Raw genomic sequence first — 17,254 nt, forward strand, 5'->3', positions numbered from 1 at the left:
GGTATTTTCACGCTTCTTGCTCCATTCCATTATATTATTTCCCCGCTGATTGCTGCCACTAGTCAGAAGACAGCAAATATTGCAAGGCACAGCCTGACGCATTAAGAGCCTCCGGCATTGGATGACGCCCGTCCCCCTGAGAAGAAGGTCCTGAAGGGACGAAACCCCTTGCCGAGGGGGGGTGGGGGGGTGGGGGGTCGAAGCGGAAGGTCCAAAGTCACGATCTGGGAAACTTCACTTATTTCCAGAGTCTTCCAATCGATAAGCGCTGGGGTGGGAAAGAAGGAATACGTGGATCACATTGTCAAACTCCTCAATTCATATATCAGTTGGAGAGACTCATGAAAATTACCAACAATAACATGGATTTAACCGACGAGGTCATATCTAAAACTCTGACGTCGGCCCAAGAACAACTGGACAAGGCGGGGCTAAGAAAAGTGGGAGCACTGGAGAAACAGAGGAAGAAGGCGGGCAAGGGCATTACTATCGTTGGTGTTTTGGTTATGCGATAGCGTTTTGGGGTTTCGGCTACTTAATAGCTGTCGCAGATCTATCCTCATAGACTCAACTCACTGCATTACATACCTAGGTAATCAGCCAGGTGTCTATATAAGGTGATCTCTCAACTGTATGCAGCGAAAGTTGGACTTAGACCTTAATCAATACAGTTACACGCACTTAGATCTTTGCCATTCACATATGACTGCCTAGATACTCGTATCATGTACTTAAAAAAAATAAAGGTTTGTAGTTCATGATTATTCAGATTTATTAATTACCTCAGGCATTTACCTGCAAGTTGCTGTATTAGCAACCCCTTTCTACCATCTTTCCCGATCAGTAAGCACGTTCTCTTTCCGCCCAGCCCGGGCTATCCACGAGCTCGACCTTCTCCCTTCCTGTCCATACTGGCGTTCCAGCCACGAGTTCGAGCCCAGGGATCTTCGCACCACCTTGTTCGAGAGCCCATAGAGAAATACCGACATAGTTCGTGCCGTTATAGTTTAGGATTCCTTCCGGTACAGGGAATACTGTCTGGGGACCGACGTTGCTACTCAGCTTGCCGTATTGCCAACCGTTCACGTACAGTTGAGCCCGGTAGACGCCGGAAGCGGAAGTGTCGTTGGAGAATGAGAATGATAGCGGGATGTCCCATTCGTCAGAAGGCAAGTTAAGGTCGAAAGAGGTCGCGTAGAAGGCAATGCCTGGCAAGCCGATACCTTCCAGCGGGGAGTGGGAGACCCATGATTCTGTCGGCGCGCCTGGGAGGTGGTATCCTTGGCGTTCGACGAACAAGCCACCTTCATTTAATGGGCCGCGCACACGGTCTAGGTAGTCTTCACCACCAAGATTTCCCGTCAGTTTCCAGCTGATGGGCGTATTAGTCGCTTTGGACGTATCCAGCCTCCACCCTAAGATTCCGCGAGGCTGCTTCATCTCGTCGGCAACGATCCAGTTCTCGCTTAGGCCCATATTCTCTACGACGACAGTAAAAACGTGCTCCGTCCCGGCTTCAAGGCCAGCACCGGTGACGTCGTATTTGCCTTGGTAGCTTGCGTTTCCTGGGTTTCCGCCAAACGACGAGAGAAGGTGGTCGTCAAGCCATACTGATACGGCAAACCCGCTCCCTCCTTGAGTCCATAGGGAGAAATTCCCTTCGTTGCCCGTGGCGTTGAAATGGCCCCGGTACAGGAGTACTCCGGTATGGAATCCATAATCGGAAGAGTAGGTTGAAACGGGGGTGAAGAGGGGTTGGTAAGTGTTGTCGGTAAATTTATGGTCTGCCTTCGTCCATAGCGAATCGTCGTATCCCTCCTGGATCTCTGGGAGCGAGTCGATGTACTTCCACTCGAGATCTGCCAGATTCGGGATGCTAAACGAAGGGCTGTTTACGGAAACATTGGCAGTCGCCGAAAAATCTGACGACTCGATCGAAGTTTCTACGTCATTGACGAAAAGCTTCGCCCCTGAGGTTCCTACAATTTCAACCGCCGTGGACGTGTTGAAGTCGGCTTTGATGTGTAGCTCATTGTTCTCTAGGGAAGCGGAACGCACGAGGTATGGCCCGTTGATGAGCACTTTATCGTCTGTGCCCTCGATATCAGTAAGCCAATAGTTATATGCTGCGTTGCGATCTAAGGATAGCTAGTTAGCAATGGAAAATAGTTGCGACGGGGTAAACTAACTGAGTAGATAAACCAAGAGGCTATCACCGATATGAAGGATAGATCGCTCATCAGGGGTCGCCCAATCTACGGTCAAAAAGCTAGAGTTGCTTCTTGTTACGCTGTATGATTGGTCACCATCGATCTTCTTAACTTGACTGTTTGATGGCGCTTCAATTGCGAATTCATTGTGCTCATTAGATCCAGCATAAAGAATAAGAATCGTCTGGTCTCCTTGCTTCAGATGTGTAAAAACATCGGCAGTGGAGTAAAGTAGTCGAGTGCCTTGAACATCGTAGTCGGTAACTATTATCTTTGAGTCTCGGCCATTGAGGCTGAGAGACTGGTTTGTCTGAGGAATGGTAAGTGTCCCTTGGGACGTCGGTAGTTTGACCTTGTATTGTGTCGACTCAAAACTCGAGTAGTTGGTATGCCTTACTACGAAGAACGAAGCATCATCTGTGCTGTTTGCTAGTATCGGTGTAATGGTGATGTCAGGGTTATCACTGTAGACGTTATTCGAACTGCTACCCGGGGTTGCAGTAAGGTAACCGGGGCTAGACTGTAGGAACGTCGCCTGTAACTTTAGTTCCGAGTACTTCTCCCGTGTAACAGTTCGATCCTCCTTGATGACACTTCCGTAATCGTACGAAGTGTATCCGCCAGGATGTCCGAGGTTACCCCAGTTAGTCCCGCCGAAGATCATGTAGAGATTGTTTATCGTCACACCCTGTACGCGTTAGCAACGTTATACGCTTAACATGACTATATGTCTCGAGGTTTTCTGTGCTTACCGCAGCATAGTTATTCTTGTAGAAGACTCGTTGAAACTCGTGATTCACAAGCGAACTGCACTTTATAACTGTTAGCCGCGTGTTTGAAAATAGGAATTTAACGAAGTCTTATACTCCGAGAAGAAATAAGCGCGTTTGCTAGTGATGATGTGCGGGAACTTACCTGTTCAAACCCCCAACCTCCCCAAGGATCAAATGAGCCGGCTTGAAATTCAACCTTCACTGGTATTAGCAAATTTGAACCAAAGAATACACATGATAGTTTGAGAAAGGGGACCTAGTATAATAGCAAGTTATTTGTTATACATACTATGGAGTAAGGCGTCGTTGGACTCTGCTCGAGATGGTCGCTTCGATAATTCGTGGGTAAATTTCCTTTAGGCCAAACCGTGGGATGTGCGCAATCAAATCCCAATGGATAACCATCGTGCCCATAGATATCAACTTCACCTTCGCCGGTTCCTGGGGCGTTGTGGCCGAGGGGGCTCGCATCGTTACTGATGAAAGGAACAACTATCCCAGCATCCCGGGCCTGTTGAAGAACGTATTCCATGTATGACCCGTCCGGGAAAGGGGTATAAGCGCCAGCTCCCGAATACTCATTCTCAGGTTGGAATAGAATTACCGGGCCGCCATTTGTAATTTGAGCATCTGCAATTATTTTGCCGATGTTTGACATATAATTATCCGTCGCATTAAGGAAATCTGGTGCGGCACTCCTCAAAAGACCATGAACCCGTTGGATCCATCCTGGGAACCCACCGCCACTAACCTCGGCATTGATGTAAGGGCCAGGCCTAGCGATGAGATAAATCCCGACCTTTTGAGCAGCATCAAAGAACGGCTGCAAGTCAAAGACACCCTCTGCAGAGAAATCCCCGGGCTTCCCTTCCAAGAGAGCCCAGTCGATGTAGAACGAGATGCAATTAAAACCAAGCGCTTTAACTTTCTGTAGGACATCGATCCACAGAGATGGCACTGGGAGTCTGAACGGATGGAACTCCCCACTAAAGATCAACACTCTTTCGCCATGGACAAAGAGCGAGTGCTTATCCCAGGTGACGATATCTTGCGCGGCTTGTCGTTTCTCAGAAAAATCCCGTATTAGCGTATCAGGACGTCCGCCGCTGCTGAGAGCATAGCTCAGCAGAGCTTGCGCCGCGACTAGAAACAGTGACGATCTCATTGCCAGTCCAGTACCTCGCGTAGTCCCAAAGGAAAGTTGGCAAGTGGGAGGAAGGACATGGGATATTTCTTTTAAATATTAAAAGAATCGAACTAACTACCTAGGTAGTCTAGGTATTTATGCAGTTTAAGTTACATTGAGGACGATGCGCCTAGGCTGACCTCGTCCGTTACCTATACACAAAGAAACCCCTGGACCTTATGATGTAGGCCATGTTGGGGTATGTATGTGGGGTAAGATCAGCGCACATTGCGGGTGGACGAGCGAGGAAACAAGTAAGTTTGCTCACGGGCACGGGCTAAAGAGAGCTGAGCGGCACAGCATACAAGAGCAAACTCGTAAGAAGAAGGCCCATCGGTGAGGAGGCTCGTACGGTGTAAAGGTAACATCTCTCCACAATGAGAGAGTAACCCCAACGTCGTAATGACGAACGGAATAAATCCAACAGGTCCGCCAGTACGGCCACTATTATTCCATTGCAAGGATCCCCCATTGCGCAATCCGTTTAGGCGACCCGACGGTTCGGCACATCGTGTACCGACAACAGCTATGATCTCAGTTTCTCAGACTCGGATTCGTTGAATTGGCGCCACAAGTACTACATAACGGATGGCCCGTGTCATTGTATCTGTGGGTTATGGGTGCGAAGGTTAACGAATTCTAGGTTACGAGATTCGTGGGGAAGTAAAAGTAAAGATATGATTGGTTGAAAAATGAGGTAGCTAGAAAGGTACAACGAAACGAACGAATTTTACTGAACTTGCTGGGATGAATAAAATTGAATTTATGTGTTGCAAAATGTATAATAAAAGAATGTTGTATTGTAAAGATTCTTATATCCCACTTTTACCTAGTAATAGAAGCAGATTTGGTATATTCTAAATGAATAATGATTAGAATACCTTTGGTCTACTTCGATACTTCACTAGCATACCATATTAAAACCTTTAAGAATCTTTCCTCAGTTGCAAACAGATCATAGCACACCGATGACAACAAACCGAGCGTCAAACTTAACGAGTTTAGTCGTCCAATAACCCCATAGCGTGTCGACACCCTAGCCCAACAACCATATACACTAGATTGACGGGATTTAGGATGATGGCGTTAGAATTCTAGATGATACATCTATAACAAAATACATGTTCAGTATGTATAGACTTGGACTCCCATATTTATGTTAGAGTTTCTCGCAGGGCAACGAAGTTGTCTTCATGCCATTTGGTTCCACCTCATGATAGGTAGTGAGTAGGGGCTTATAGCGATGACCTGCTTGCTGTGGGAGTTATTAGCGCGTTTTATACATGGTAAGCATCTCACTTTCGCTATACTTCCTAGGTGATGTTGCAAGTATTTGGAGAGATGGGAGGTATAGTGTGATGATGGGAAATGTGTCGGCATGCCTTGGTATGGAGTTATGTAGTGGAAGTAAATGAGATTAAGACTCTAGAGATAGAAATTACTAAGACGTTTATATGAGTTTGATCGCGTGTAGGAAGGTATGATGCATAAGTGCATTAGGTACCTAGGTAGATTTCCACTATCCTAAGGTTCAAACTACTAATCTATCTCTATTAAGCTCTTATATAAATCTATAACTTTCCAACAGTTTAAAGTCTACCTCTAGGCCAAATGAAATACTCAGCCAACCCACTTAGGTATCTACCTGGTAGGTATTTACAACTTCTCTAGACGCCTCTTCCTCAATATCTCTTCGCCAAACCGCGCCATCTCGAACTTCTTAACCTTACCACTTCCCGTCAACGGCACATCAGCCGGTACGCCATCCTCGCCTAGCCAGAATACGTGTGTCGGTGCCTTATGACGTCCCAGCTTCTGCTGCACCCAATCACGAACTTCCTGATCACCAAGTTTTTGCCCCTCCTTTACGGCTTCATCCGCTAGCTGCAAGAACGCGCCGACCACCTCTCCATAGTGCGCGTCCTTGAGCCCCGTGACTATCGCTCGGGTTATGGCCGGATGTGCTAGTAGCCGTTCTTCGATCTCGAGCGGGTATATGTTTTCGCCGCCGCGAATAATGATGTCCTTGAATCGTCCGGTGATGGAACAGTATCCTTGCTCGTCAAATACGGCTTCGTCGCCTGTTCGTAGCCATAGGACGCCTTCAGCGTCGCGTTGCATCACCTCTGCTGTTTTCTCCGAGTTGTTCCAGTATCCGGCTTGTAGCTGGTACCCCGCGATGCACAGCTCACCGCGTGCGCCCAGCGGTAGGATTTGACCATCGTGGTCGACGATCTTGGCGCGCGCGTGAGGCATCAATGTACCCACGGTAGTCAGTCGCTTTTCAATAGCGTCGTCGGTGAATGCGTTGAAGCAGGTCGGGCTGGCCTCTGTCAGTCCGTAACTGCTAGTGAACTCAGTCATGCCAAAACGCTCCACGAGCAGCTCCATGAGGTAGCGGGGCACAGGGGCACCAGCAATGATTCCCGTGCGCAGGTTGGTGCAGTCGAAGTTAGGAGGGAAGGGAAGGCTGAAGAGGGTGTCGAACATGGCGGGGACGCCATGTACTGCCGTGCACCGTTCGTCGGAGATGGCGCGGAGGACAGCGGCTGGATCGAAGGTCTCCTCCGGGTACACGATCTTGGCGCCGTGGGTAATGACGGCCATCATACCGAGCACGAGACCGAAGCAGTGGAACAATGGTGGTGGACAACAGAGAACATCATCTGGGGTAAGTCGCATACGGTCGCCAATGAAGCGAGCGTTGTTGACGATGTTGTGGTGCGTCAACATAGCCGCCTTGGGAAGACCTGTGGTGCCGCTGGTGAATTGCAGATTACACACATTATGCGCGAGGACCTTCTTCCCGAGACGATGAAGATCACTGTCACTTACCGATCTTCCTTGCTTAATTAGGTCCGCATATGTTGGATAAGATCCCGACTCGCCTCTCAAGATGACAACGTTGGGGCCCTCCTTCTCCTTGGCTAGTTCTGCTAATAATTTTGTGTTTTGCAGCCTTCCAATTTTCTTCGTTGTGAAGAATATTTTCGAGTCTAAGTATTGTTTAGAAGACAGTAACGTCTTGGGTATGGACACATTACTGCTTACCTGAGAACTTGAGTGCGTGTAACGCTTCTGTTGGTGTGTATGTGTTGTTCAATATAACCAGTATAGCTCCGATCCGTGCGACAGCGAAGAAGACGGCGGCGTATTGCTCGCAATTACCGGCCATAATGCCAACGCGATCACCAACACTGATCCCAAGGGAAAGCAGCGTCCTCGCCAACTGAGAGCTTTGCTGGTTGAGCTCATTGTATGTCCACCGAGCACCTGTCCAAGGCGTGACGATGCATTCCCGGCTGCCGTGATGCTGACATTGGAGATCTAAAAGTTCGCCGAGAGTAAGATCTACTAACGGAGGATCTACCGGACCCTCTAAATAGGACATTGGTTGCCTCTGAAACTGAGGATTTGGCGATGTTGAAATATTCGATTGTGTAGCCATGATTGCTAAATAGTCCTCTCTCCTAGTACCTATTACTTGATACTATTTTGTGCCGATTCTGCGTGTTGACGCAAGATATTATCTATAATGGAAGACGCTTTAGACTAAACATACGATGATTAATCTTTGCATATACGCGACCTTTCTAACTACAACTTTGCCTTGAATGTATTTGACATACTGTATTGAGTATTATACTGACGTAGAAGCAGGTTAGATAAGTCGCTCGACAGCGAGAATATGGGACATACTGACATAAAAAAACGAATTATTCCTAGTAGCTCGTAAATAGTACTTATCCCAAGTACTAAATAGCTGAGTGTAGCTAGCCGAGTATAGTTATAGCCCAGAGCCCGGGTATCTCTCCCATTTTGGCATATGCTCCCAAGAACCACCCACGTTCCCTCGAAGTTCTACCAGTCCGCATCCAGCGCGCCGGGCTCCAGGGTAGTACTTGTACGTAAGAAAGCCGAATAAAAGCGCATGTTATTAAAACATCTAGTTACAAGACCGCCGATACATAGAACCCCATATGAGAATCCATAGATCCCAATTCCTTGGAATACATACGCGACGAACCAAGGGAAAAAAAAAAAAACCATCCTCATCCCTGTACATGTAATTTGGGTCCGGCTTCCACGGGGTGGGTCGGACGGGGAACTAGACATCTAATCAGCGGATCTGATAAGATCAAAATTTTTTCTTTTTTTCTATAGTATGGCAATTAGGTAGCTGTACCTGTCTTGTACGTAGTTACATACATATTTCATCGTGCATGTCGTGCGACATCGGAGTGCACAAAAGCTACCGTTCAAGTAGTGAAACGCTAACCCGTCAAATGCCTTGCAAGGAATACTACACACACATATACATGAATACATGATAGTATACATGTCTAGTACCTCGAGGTACTTTAACGACAATTACCTGTTGGGCAATGTTTTTACAAAGTTACATGTATCTCTTTACATGTGAGTACCTGTTTATGTAGTCTCCTATTTTTTTATTTTTTTTTTACACGTGTCTTAATGTTAGCTGGTTAGGTATTCTATGTAAAAAAGGGCTCTTAATGCTGGTCTAAATTCATATGTTATCCCTAAAGATCATGCTTATGCAAACTCGCTCCAACGCCTGTAACACGCCAAAGTTGCCAGATATACCAAGTTCTAATGCACCACCACCACCTCCACCAAGATGAACTCTAACCTGGGTATCATATACAGCCCATATTTACTACCTATCATCATAGCACAGTTCCTTTGACTTGCTTGGACTGGCTAACTCTAGCATCTTTCCAAATCCCCACCGCGAGGATTTCGAAAAGTGATATGAGGGTCCCCGTAATACACATCCGGGACTGGGCTATGCCGTATGCAGTAATAATAGCGCTTCGCATCGCGCTCCCCATAGGATAGCTTAGTTGTCTCTTTAAATCTGACCCGATTAGGGTTAGTTCGTCAGAAGGGACCTCGGGTAAGAGCCTAGCAAGCTCTGTTGGAAGTGTTGTGTTCCAGATGGCACCGCTGAGCGAGCTCCCTATTGCCGAGCCCGTGTAGTATGCAAGACCCAGAATAGCCATGATGGAGGCTAGGTCAGAGTGGTCTGCAACCGCCATCACTGCTATTTGTTCGCACATAACCAGCGTACTACCCCCGATCGTAATAAGAATTTGACACATGATAACCCATGCGATATTCGTGTCCGGCTGACGGAAGATAATCATTAATGCGCCGCCTAAAAGATGCACCGGTAAAGCAGATAAAGCTAGCCACTTGAACCTGTCCGTCCGTCTGATTAAATACCCCACAACCACGGCCCAAATGCATGAACCAAGGCCGTAAATATGGCCTATGTAGCCGGCCTCTTCGACGGTTAAGTTATGCACAACCTGTAAATACGATGTATAATAGCCATCCCATGCGAAATATGCAATAAATATTATGATAGATAGTAGGAAAGATCCCGCCACGTTACGGGAGCATAGGAGCGAGAATCGTACGAACGGCCGCTTCGTTTTACGCTCGTGAATAGCAAATGCAACAAGAAACGGGACACCGAATATAGGCGTAATGGCGACTAAGCTGTTTACCGCAGAACCGTGGAGCGAAAATGGGACCAAGATTAAAGTTAAGCCGGCGGCGGCAAGGAACATTCCTAAAGCTACTAAAAGTTAGACTCCAGCTTATGGATATCGTTATGTAAGTCGACATACCATCAATATCAATCAAACCTTGGCGTAATCTCGATATAGTCCACGGGCCACTCCTAGTGCGTTCCCCAAGTAGACCCAACTTTCTCGCCTTTCGCGCGTTGATGATCAAAATGGACAGAATAGGCAGAGAAAGAACAACAAACAACACGGCAGAGAGACCAAATGCCCATCTCCAACCGCTTCCTTTGAGGAATGCGTTAGCTACCACTGGCCCGAGGAATGTGGTGATCAATGTAGGTGATGAGTTGAATGCAAACGCAAGTGTTCGATCCTTAAGCGAAGAAGTATCGGCGATGATGATGTCGAGGACGTAGGTAAAACCGCTGATACCGACTTGGTAGATTACCTCGGCTGCTGCGTACGTCCGGACATTCTGGCTCGCGGCCATAAGAATAAGTCCCAAGGTCGCAAGCGCGATTACGCACGCGAGACCCTGTGGGCGGCCCCAGGAGTCGATTAGCTTAGCTATGGGCAGTTTTAAAACGCCGCTCATGATAGACGCTATTATGCCGATGGTGGGGATTAAAGAGTGTGCACTGAATTCGCTGACGACAAAGGGCTGCAAGTTCGACATAACTTGGTACTGAAGAGTATTCGCAAACGAGCACAGGAAAATGCTAGAGATACGACAAACGATCAGCTAAAACCGCGATATCGACCGCTGGATGCGTAACTATTATTGCTGTCACGATCACGACTCACAAGAAATATGCCAGAATGAGCACAGCTCTTGACCAAACTTGATTGATAGCATCGGCCTGCTTGATGCCATCCTGGGTATCGATACTTGCTCTATCATCCGTCGGGTCGATGGTGACTACCACATCATCTTTGCTGGAAGTAGTAGATCCATACGAATCTCTTCGAATATTACCATCATCGTCGCTACTTGAACCCCGACCCAGCAGTGGCTCCTGGCTACTTGTTATCGTGTCTTCTTCCATGTTTGTTGACGGAGGAAGACGTCGATGAAGTCTTGACATAGATATCGACTCCAGGATGAAAAAATGAAAAGTTAAAATAATTGGCAGTGCACGTTAATTTTTACCGTTACAATATAATAATATTCATCCAGGATTCTGGGTAGTGGATGTTTGTTTGGTCATCAGGCCACCCTGTCAGCTGATGGAACCTCTCAGCTCCTGAGACAGGGCAAAGGCGTGGGGGGGTTTTAGGGGATATATTCGCGCAACTTTGACTCAGAGTGGCTTAGCCATGGGGGCTTGAAGGCTTGAAGTATTGCGCGTACAATACAGAAAATAAGGAAAAATAAACAAGTTGAAAAAACTTGAGGTGATACAAAATAAACCCTTTAGAGACTCCAGCTGACTGAGTCAAGTCGTACATCAAGTCTCCGTCGTATATCAAGTCGTACAGGGCGATCCGAATATTGGGTCGGGTTAAACTCTAATCCCAGTATAGTTCCGCGACATACTGCCTATAGGTAGGTACGGTTACCTACCTTCTGGGTTACCTACCTGCCTACCTGTTTGTCTACCCGGTACAGTGAGTTAGAACAGTTAGAGTAAGTGTGAGTGATAATTGCCACCCACCTACTGCCCGAATAATGATGTGTTGTCCCTGTGGACCGGCCTTACCTTCTAGCGCCATCAGATAACTCATTCATAATTTAAACAAAAGCATGATCCACCACTAATCTTAGCTTGGCTAAGAATGATCTTATCAGATGCTGCATGCCAAGACCCCGAAACAGCATTGTCCTACCACTCAAGGTTTAGTCGCTGCGAATCATATCCCCTCATCTCTCTTAGACCCCGTCCTCGGAGACAAGGGAATCCCAACCTTTCTTTTCCAAGTACAGCTTTGTATTTTCTGTACATTGGAGTTAGTGTTACATCATAAAAACTATATACCGATCCAGAGTCGCCGAAATGAGAAGGCATCTCATCAAGATTGGTTTATGGAGTCCGTTCCTTGGCTCCATCTAGCCCCGTATCGTCATGGACGAGGTTGTATTGGAATTTACTACGGCGCATCGTGCTTCCGGATGCCGGCGAGGAGTAGAAAAAAAAGATGGATCCATGGGGCCTGTTCGTTTGGGGGGGGATAGGAAAAATTTCTTGACATGTTGAATATGTTGGAAGTTTCTTGATTCAGGCAACAAACATCATAGGCGTCAAAGTAAAAAGGGATTTCGTCACGATGGGTGACACGCCTCAGAACCATGATTCGAATGCCAGTGGAGGTGCAAAGGATTCCGTTTTCCATAGAGCAACGTCAATGGTATCCAATGTAAGGTTGCCGACGTACTCTTCTCACTACGTTTAATAAACTAATCGATTATGAAGGGATCACGAGGTCTTTTTCGATACTTCCGACTCCTGACTTACGCCGAACCGAGCAAAACAGACATTTCGTTGCTGGTAATCGGTACCATTGCTTCAATTGCTGCTGGAATACCATTTCCGCTTCTCGGTATCCTTTTTGGCCAGCTATTAGACGACCTTAATTCGGAAACATGTGCGGGTGAACAAACAACCTCCCCGGAAACGTACCAATCCGATGTGAATGAAAAGGTATTGCTAGTTATGGCTTGTGCCTTAGCCCAGCTTGCACTTGTTTACATATTCTCCGTATGCTGGAACCTGTTTGGCGATCGGCTTGCTCACCGGTTACGAGAGCGTTACTTCCGCTCCTTGCTACGTCAGGAGGTATCATTTTTCGATAAATTACCAGCCGGAGAGGTCTCCTCGCGTTTGAGTGCCGACATTAACGTCATCAAAAGTGGTACATCTGAAAAGGTTGGCGTGTATATGGGCTCACTTGCGATGTTCATCACCTCATATGTCGTGGCCTTTATCAAGAACGCTAAACTAGCTGGCATTCTAGTGTCATTGGTTCCTGCATTCATGTTGATGTCCCTTGTCGGCGGTCACTTTATTGGCAAATACTCGGGCCAGGCATCACAACATGTTGCGTCCGCATCATCCATCGCTTTAGAGAGCTTGTCAAACGTTATGGTTGTACATGCGTTCAGAGCTAATAACCGCCTCGAAGAAAAATTCGCCGATGAGCTCCTCGTGGCAAAAAAGAACGGGGTCAAGAAAGCTATCGCAACCGCTGTGCAGTCTGGGCTGCTATATTTCATAGCTTTCTCGGCAAGCGGATTGGCATACTGGCAGGGCAGTAAAACCATAGCTGATGTCGTTGCTGGTCGTGAGGAGGGAGTGACTGTTGGCACAACATACACTATCATATTCCTTCTAGTTGACGGTAAGACCCCTGTACGGAGCTATTATAACTGCTTTCTGATGCCAAATTTCTAGCCTCCCTTGTGATTAGTCAAATATCGCCATACTTACAGATCTTTGGATCTGCCACGGCTGCGTTAGAAAAGCTTGAGAAGGATATCGATCGCCATTCGAAAATCGACGGAACGCTTCCCTCGCAAGGAGACGAATTCGAGTCATTTTCGGGTGACGTTACACTTGAAAATGTCGACTTCACCTACCCGTCTCGTCCCGACGTTCCCGTAATTCAGGGTGTAACGCTTCACTTTCCAGCAGGCAAACAGACCGCAATCGTTGGTTTATCTGGTAGTGGAAAATCGACAATTGCCGGCTTACTGACACGATTATACGATCCCGACCAAGGTACCGTGTATGTGGATGGCCGAAATATCCGTGATGTGAATGTGCGCCAACTACGAAGCTTTATTGGCCTTGTTCAACAGGACCCCTTACTTTTAGATCGATCAGTCTTTGAAAACATAGCTCTTGGATTGGTGAACTCTCCTCGCCCGGAGCATGGCCCCCTGCAGTCTATTCTTCTTAGTACCCAGCTATCCCAAATAGCAGAGGCGGTACGAGGCGGACAAGACATTGTTACTGCTGCGGAGCCGTATGGTGATCTGACTGTTGAAATTGTGAAAATGGTCCAGCGAGCGGCAAATCTTGCTGATGCTGATGCCTTCCTGGAGAACTTGGAATATGGATTCGGTACGACCGTCGGTCCTAATGGTGACCTGCTAAGCGGTGGACAAAAACAGCGCGTGGCACTTGCAAGAGCTCTGGTCAAAGACCCCAAGATTTTAGTTCTAGACGAGGCGACTTCATCTCTCGATTCGGCTAGCGAACGGCGTATACAAAGCGCTATCGACAAAGTTTCTACGGGCAGGACAGTAATATCAATTGCGCATCGTCTAGCGACTGTCAAAAATGCTGACAATATCGTCGTCATGCGCAATGGTAAAGTCATAGAACAGGGCAGTCACCTCGACCTCATTGCTAGAAATACCGATTATGCGGCCCTTGTTCGGTTGCAGAATATGGGATCGGAGACTTCAAGCGTAAGCACTGCAAAGGAAAGTACTACGAAGGACCTGGCCCATTCAGACATAGACATGGAAAAGGTATCCCGGTCGCTCACTAAGGAGAACGAAAATGTTGGTGAAGCTGTCACCACCGAAACTGAAATAGATGTGGAAAAGGAGGCGAAGATATCCGATCAGTCGAGGCCGACATGGGCCACAATTAAAAGTCTAGCGACAATAACTCGACCTTATCTGCTGTGGGTATTTGTTGCCCTCTTTGCAGCTCTCATTGTTGGCGGGACATATTCCGGATCGGCGTTGATATTCGGTAACACGATCGGTGCTTTAAGCCCTTGCAACTCTGAGGATGCTATTCGAGCAGCGGGTAGCTTTTTTGGCCTTATGTTCTTCGCGCTTGCCATTATCGAATTATTCGCCAATGCAGTGAGTTGGTCGGCGTTTGGCTGGATCGCGCAAAAGCTTCTCTATACAATCAGGGTACTCTCTTTCCGCTCGTTATTTGAGCAAGACCTGCAGTGGCACCAGTCCGAGAATCGCACCCCTTCAATGTTACTGTCGTATATTACAAGCGACTCGGCTGCCGTCGAAGGTTTAACGGGTTCGATAATAGGAACTATCTTCTCTATTGGTGTTAACTTTATTGCTGCGGTCATTATGACACTCATCATTGCCTGGAAAATAGCAATTGTCTGTCTCGCAACAGTACCGCTTATGCTTGGCTCAGGAATAATGCAAATGCGTATCCTCACTCGTTTCGCAGAACGCCACGAAAAAGCATTCGCCAAATCTGTGAGCATTACTGTCGAGGCTGTAAATTCAATCAAGACTGTTGCAGCACTATCCCTCGAGCAAGAGGTACTCGGGACATACCATCGCTCTCTCTCGGCGCCGCGTAATGAGATGACACGCTCTAGCCTGTGGGCCAACCTATTCCTCGCGATTGCATTCAGCATGTCAAATCTCATCTATGCGTTCATATACTGGTGGGGAGCCAAACAGATTATCGAAAGCCATTATACGCAAGTCGAATTCTTCATCGTACTGATGGCGCTTCTAGTAAGTGCCCAGCTTTGGGGTCAACTCTTTACCCTCGCCCCTGAAATAACAAGAGCGGGAAGGGCAGTGGGTCAGATTTTCGACCTCATAGACCTAAGCTCATCTAAAACCATGTTGGCAAAGGGGGTAAATCGCCGTGACCCAGAGGCGGCTGTTGAGTCAAAGAGAGTATCAACATCAAATGCTAAGGGCCTTGCGGTAAGCTTCAAGCAAGTGAAATTCTCATATCCCGCGCGACCAAATCGACAAGTCTTGAAAGGTCTGAATATCGACATTCGCCCAGGCCAGTTCTGCGCTCTTGTTGGTCCTAGTGGTGCCGGAAAATCAACAGTCATATCATTACTAGAACGCATGTATAGCCCGGAATCGGGCGCGATTGAAGTCGATGGCATAGATATCTCGGGCAGAAAAGAACCCATCTTTCGAGATGACATCGGTCTAGTGCCACAGGACAGCGTCTTATTCGACGGCAGCATTCGGTTTAACGTCGCCCTCGGTGCTCGCCCAGACGAAGAACCATCAGATGCGGACATTGAGGATGCATGCAAGTTGGCGAATATCCATGATACTATCGTAGCTCTACCAGACGGTTACAACACACAATGCGGACATAGTGGGGGTCAACTTTCAGGTGGCCAGAAACAACGTCTTTCCATCGCTAGAGCATTAGTGCGTAAGCCACGGCTGCTACTCCTAGATGAATCGACTAGTGCTTTGGATGCAGAGTCGGAAAGGCTACTTCAGGACGGATTAGAGAAGGCGACGCGGGGCATAACGGTGGTGGCCATCGCGCATCGGTTGCATACTATCCGACGCGCAGACGTAATCTTCATGATCGAAGATGGTCAATGTGTCGAAAGGGGTACACACGAAGAGTTGTTGACTCGTAGCGAGAGCTATCGCGTAAATGTTCTGCACCAAACATTGGATGGGTGAAAAAAGTTGAGGGTCATCTCGGGATCTATATTTAGGTAATACACTCTCGGATATGAGCGCATAATGAGACGTCAATTATATAATATAATATGAAATGTTTATAGATTTTTGAATAATTATAGAATAGAATTTGTATATATTACTTTTTAATAACCAGTTTGTTATTCTTGTATCTTAAGAGTATTGCTCTTGTGAGATGTTATGAGATGAAAGTGTAACCACAAACACGAGTATGAAGATTAAAAATGTGGATATCGGAGGACGGAGATCTCGGAATACAATTCGCATCTCCGAGCTTACCAGTACAGTGGAATGAGATGAGACATAATTAAAGTGAGGCTAACATTAGAGCAAACAAATAGGAGCTGAATTGAAATGGCGGTCTCGACGTTTATCTGTACGACATGAAACTTAGAATTGTACATATTAAATTTTCATCGAAACAGCCGACTTACACGAGATCAAACCTAAACGATCTAAAAGATGCACATCTCATATGGATAACCGTTTTTAATAATATATCTTTTTATTAAATGTTAGGTATTAACTACTTTACGGAGCACATATTGCCTTAGATATGGAATCCCGTACAAACATTGCCATGTAGCTATCTTAACCACATATCTATCACAGTATATATTAAATCTTTGTATCACACACAATGGCTTCAAGTATGCACATGTATATGCAAATGTATATGCACATGTATGAATAAGTGCCTACCTACATGAAATAATAAATCCAGAATACATACCTACCTACCATGTATGAGGGAATTACCTTAAACAAAGATACCTAGGTAGGTATCAATATTCGTCGTATAACTAGCAATAGTTCGATTTTCTTGAGATACTAGGCCCAACTATGTAGAATGACCTCAGCTGCAAGAAGAGAAAAAGCCACATGATACAGCTTCCACTTCCATTCCACCGGATACCAAAAGGTGAGCTGAGAGTTATGGGAATTGAACAATAAAGGGGGGACCCGCCCCCGCTTAAAAGGATGTGGGCTGACATTGACAGCATTGACAGCATTGACAGCATTGTGTTGTCATTACAGTTTATAATAATACTGTGCTACTGTACACTAAAGAAATCCTTGTCAATTCCGTCACCCCATTTGGTCAAAATCATATGATC

At 46.7% G+C, this 17,254-nt stretch overlaps 4 protein-coding genes across 4 annotated transcripts; 1 reads left to right on the top strand and 3 right to left on the bottom strand.

Moving 5' to 3' along the window:
- Positions 1 to 840: 840 nt before the first annotated feature.
- GL218_01735 (putative beta-galactosidase A) lies at positions 841 to 4,148 on the bottom strand (the record flags this gene model as incomplete). The annotated part of the gene is made up of 5 exons (XM_033578215.1): positions 841 to 2,138; positions 2,190 to 2,898; positions 2,963 to 3,022; positions 3,126 to 3,179; positions 3,273 to 4,148. The coding sequence occupies 5 exons, from the start codon at positions 4,146 to 4,148 to the stop codon at positions 841 to 843; spliced, it is 2,997 nt and encodes a 998-aa protein (XP_033439435.1).
- A 1,677-nt stretch (positions 4,149 to 5,825) lies between these two features.
- Positions 5,826 to 7,617, bottom strand: GL218_01736 (putative acyl-CoA synthetase YngI; the record flags this gene model as incomplete). Its single annotated transcript, XM_033578216.1, has 2 exons — positions 5,826 to 7,165; positions 7,221 to 7,617. The coding sequence occupies 2 exons, from the start codon at positions 7,615 to 7,617 to the stop codon at positions 5,826 to 5,828; spliced, it is 1,737 nt and encodes a 578-aa protein (XP_033439438.1).
- Positions 7,618 to 8,860: 1,243 nt separating this feature from the next.
- GL218_01737 (Siderophore iron transporter mirB) lies at positions 8,861 to 10,773 on the bottom strand (the record flags this gene model as incomplete). The annotated part of the gene is made up of 3 exons (XM_033578217.1): positions 8,861 to 9,777; positions 9,830 to 10,446; positions 10,532 to 10,773. The coding sequence occupies 3 exons, from the start codon at positions 10,771 to 10,773 to the stop codon at positions 8,861 to 8,863; spliced, it is 1,776 nt and encodes a 591-aa protein (XP_033439437.1).
- Positions 10,774 to 11,992: 1,219 nt separating this feature from the next.
- GL218_01738 (Leptomycin B resistance protein pmd1) lies at positions 11,993 to 16,115 on the top strand (the record flags this gene model as incomplete). The annotated part of the gene is made up of 3 exons (XM_033578218.1): positions 11,993 to 12,082; positions 12,139 to 13,063; positions 13,117 to 16,115. The coding sequence occupies 3 exons, from the start codon at positions 11,993 to 11,995 to the stop codon at positions 16,113 to 16,115; spliced, it is 4,014 nt and encodes a 1,337-aa protein (XP_033439434.1).
- Positions 16,116 to 17,254: the final 1,139 nt, after the last annotated feature.

Source organism: Daldinia childiae (genome assembly GCF_008694065.1).
Source record: "Daldinia childiae strain JS-1345 chromosome Unknown Scaffold2, whole genome shotgun sequence".
Lineage (NCBI taxonomy): Eukaryota > Fungi > Ascomycota > Sordariomycetes > Xylariales > Hypoxylaceae > Daldinia > Daldinia childiae.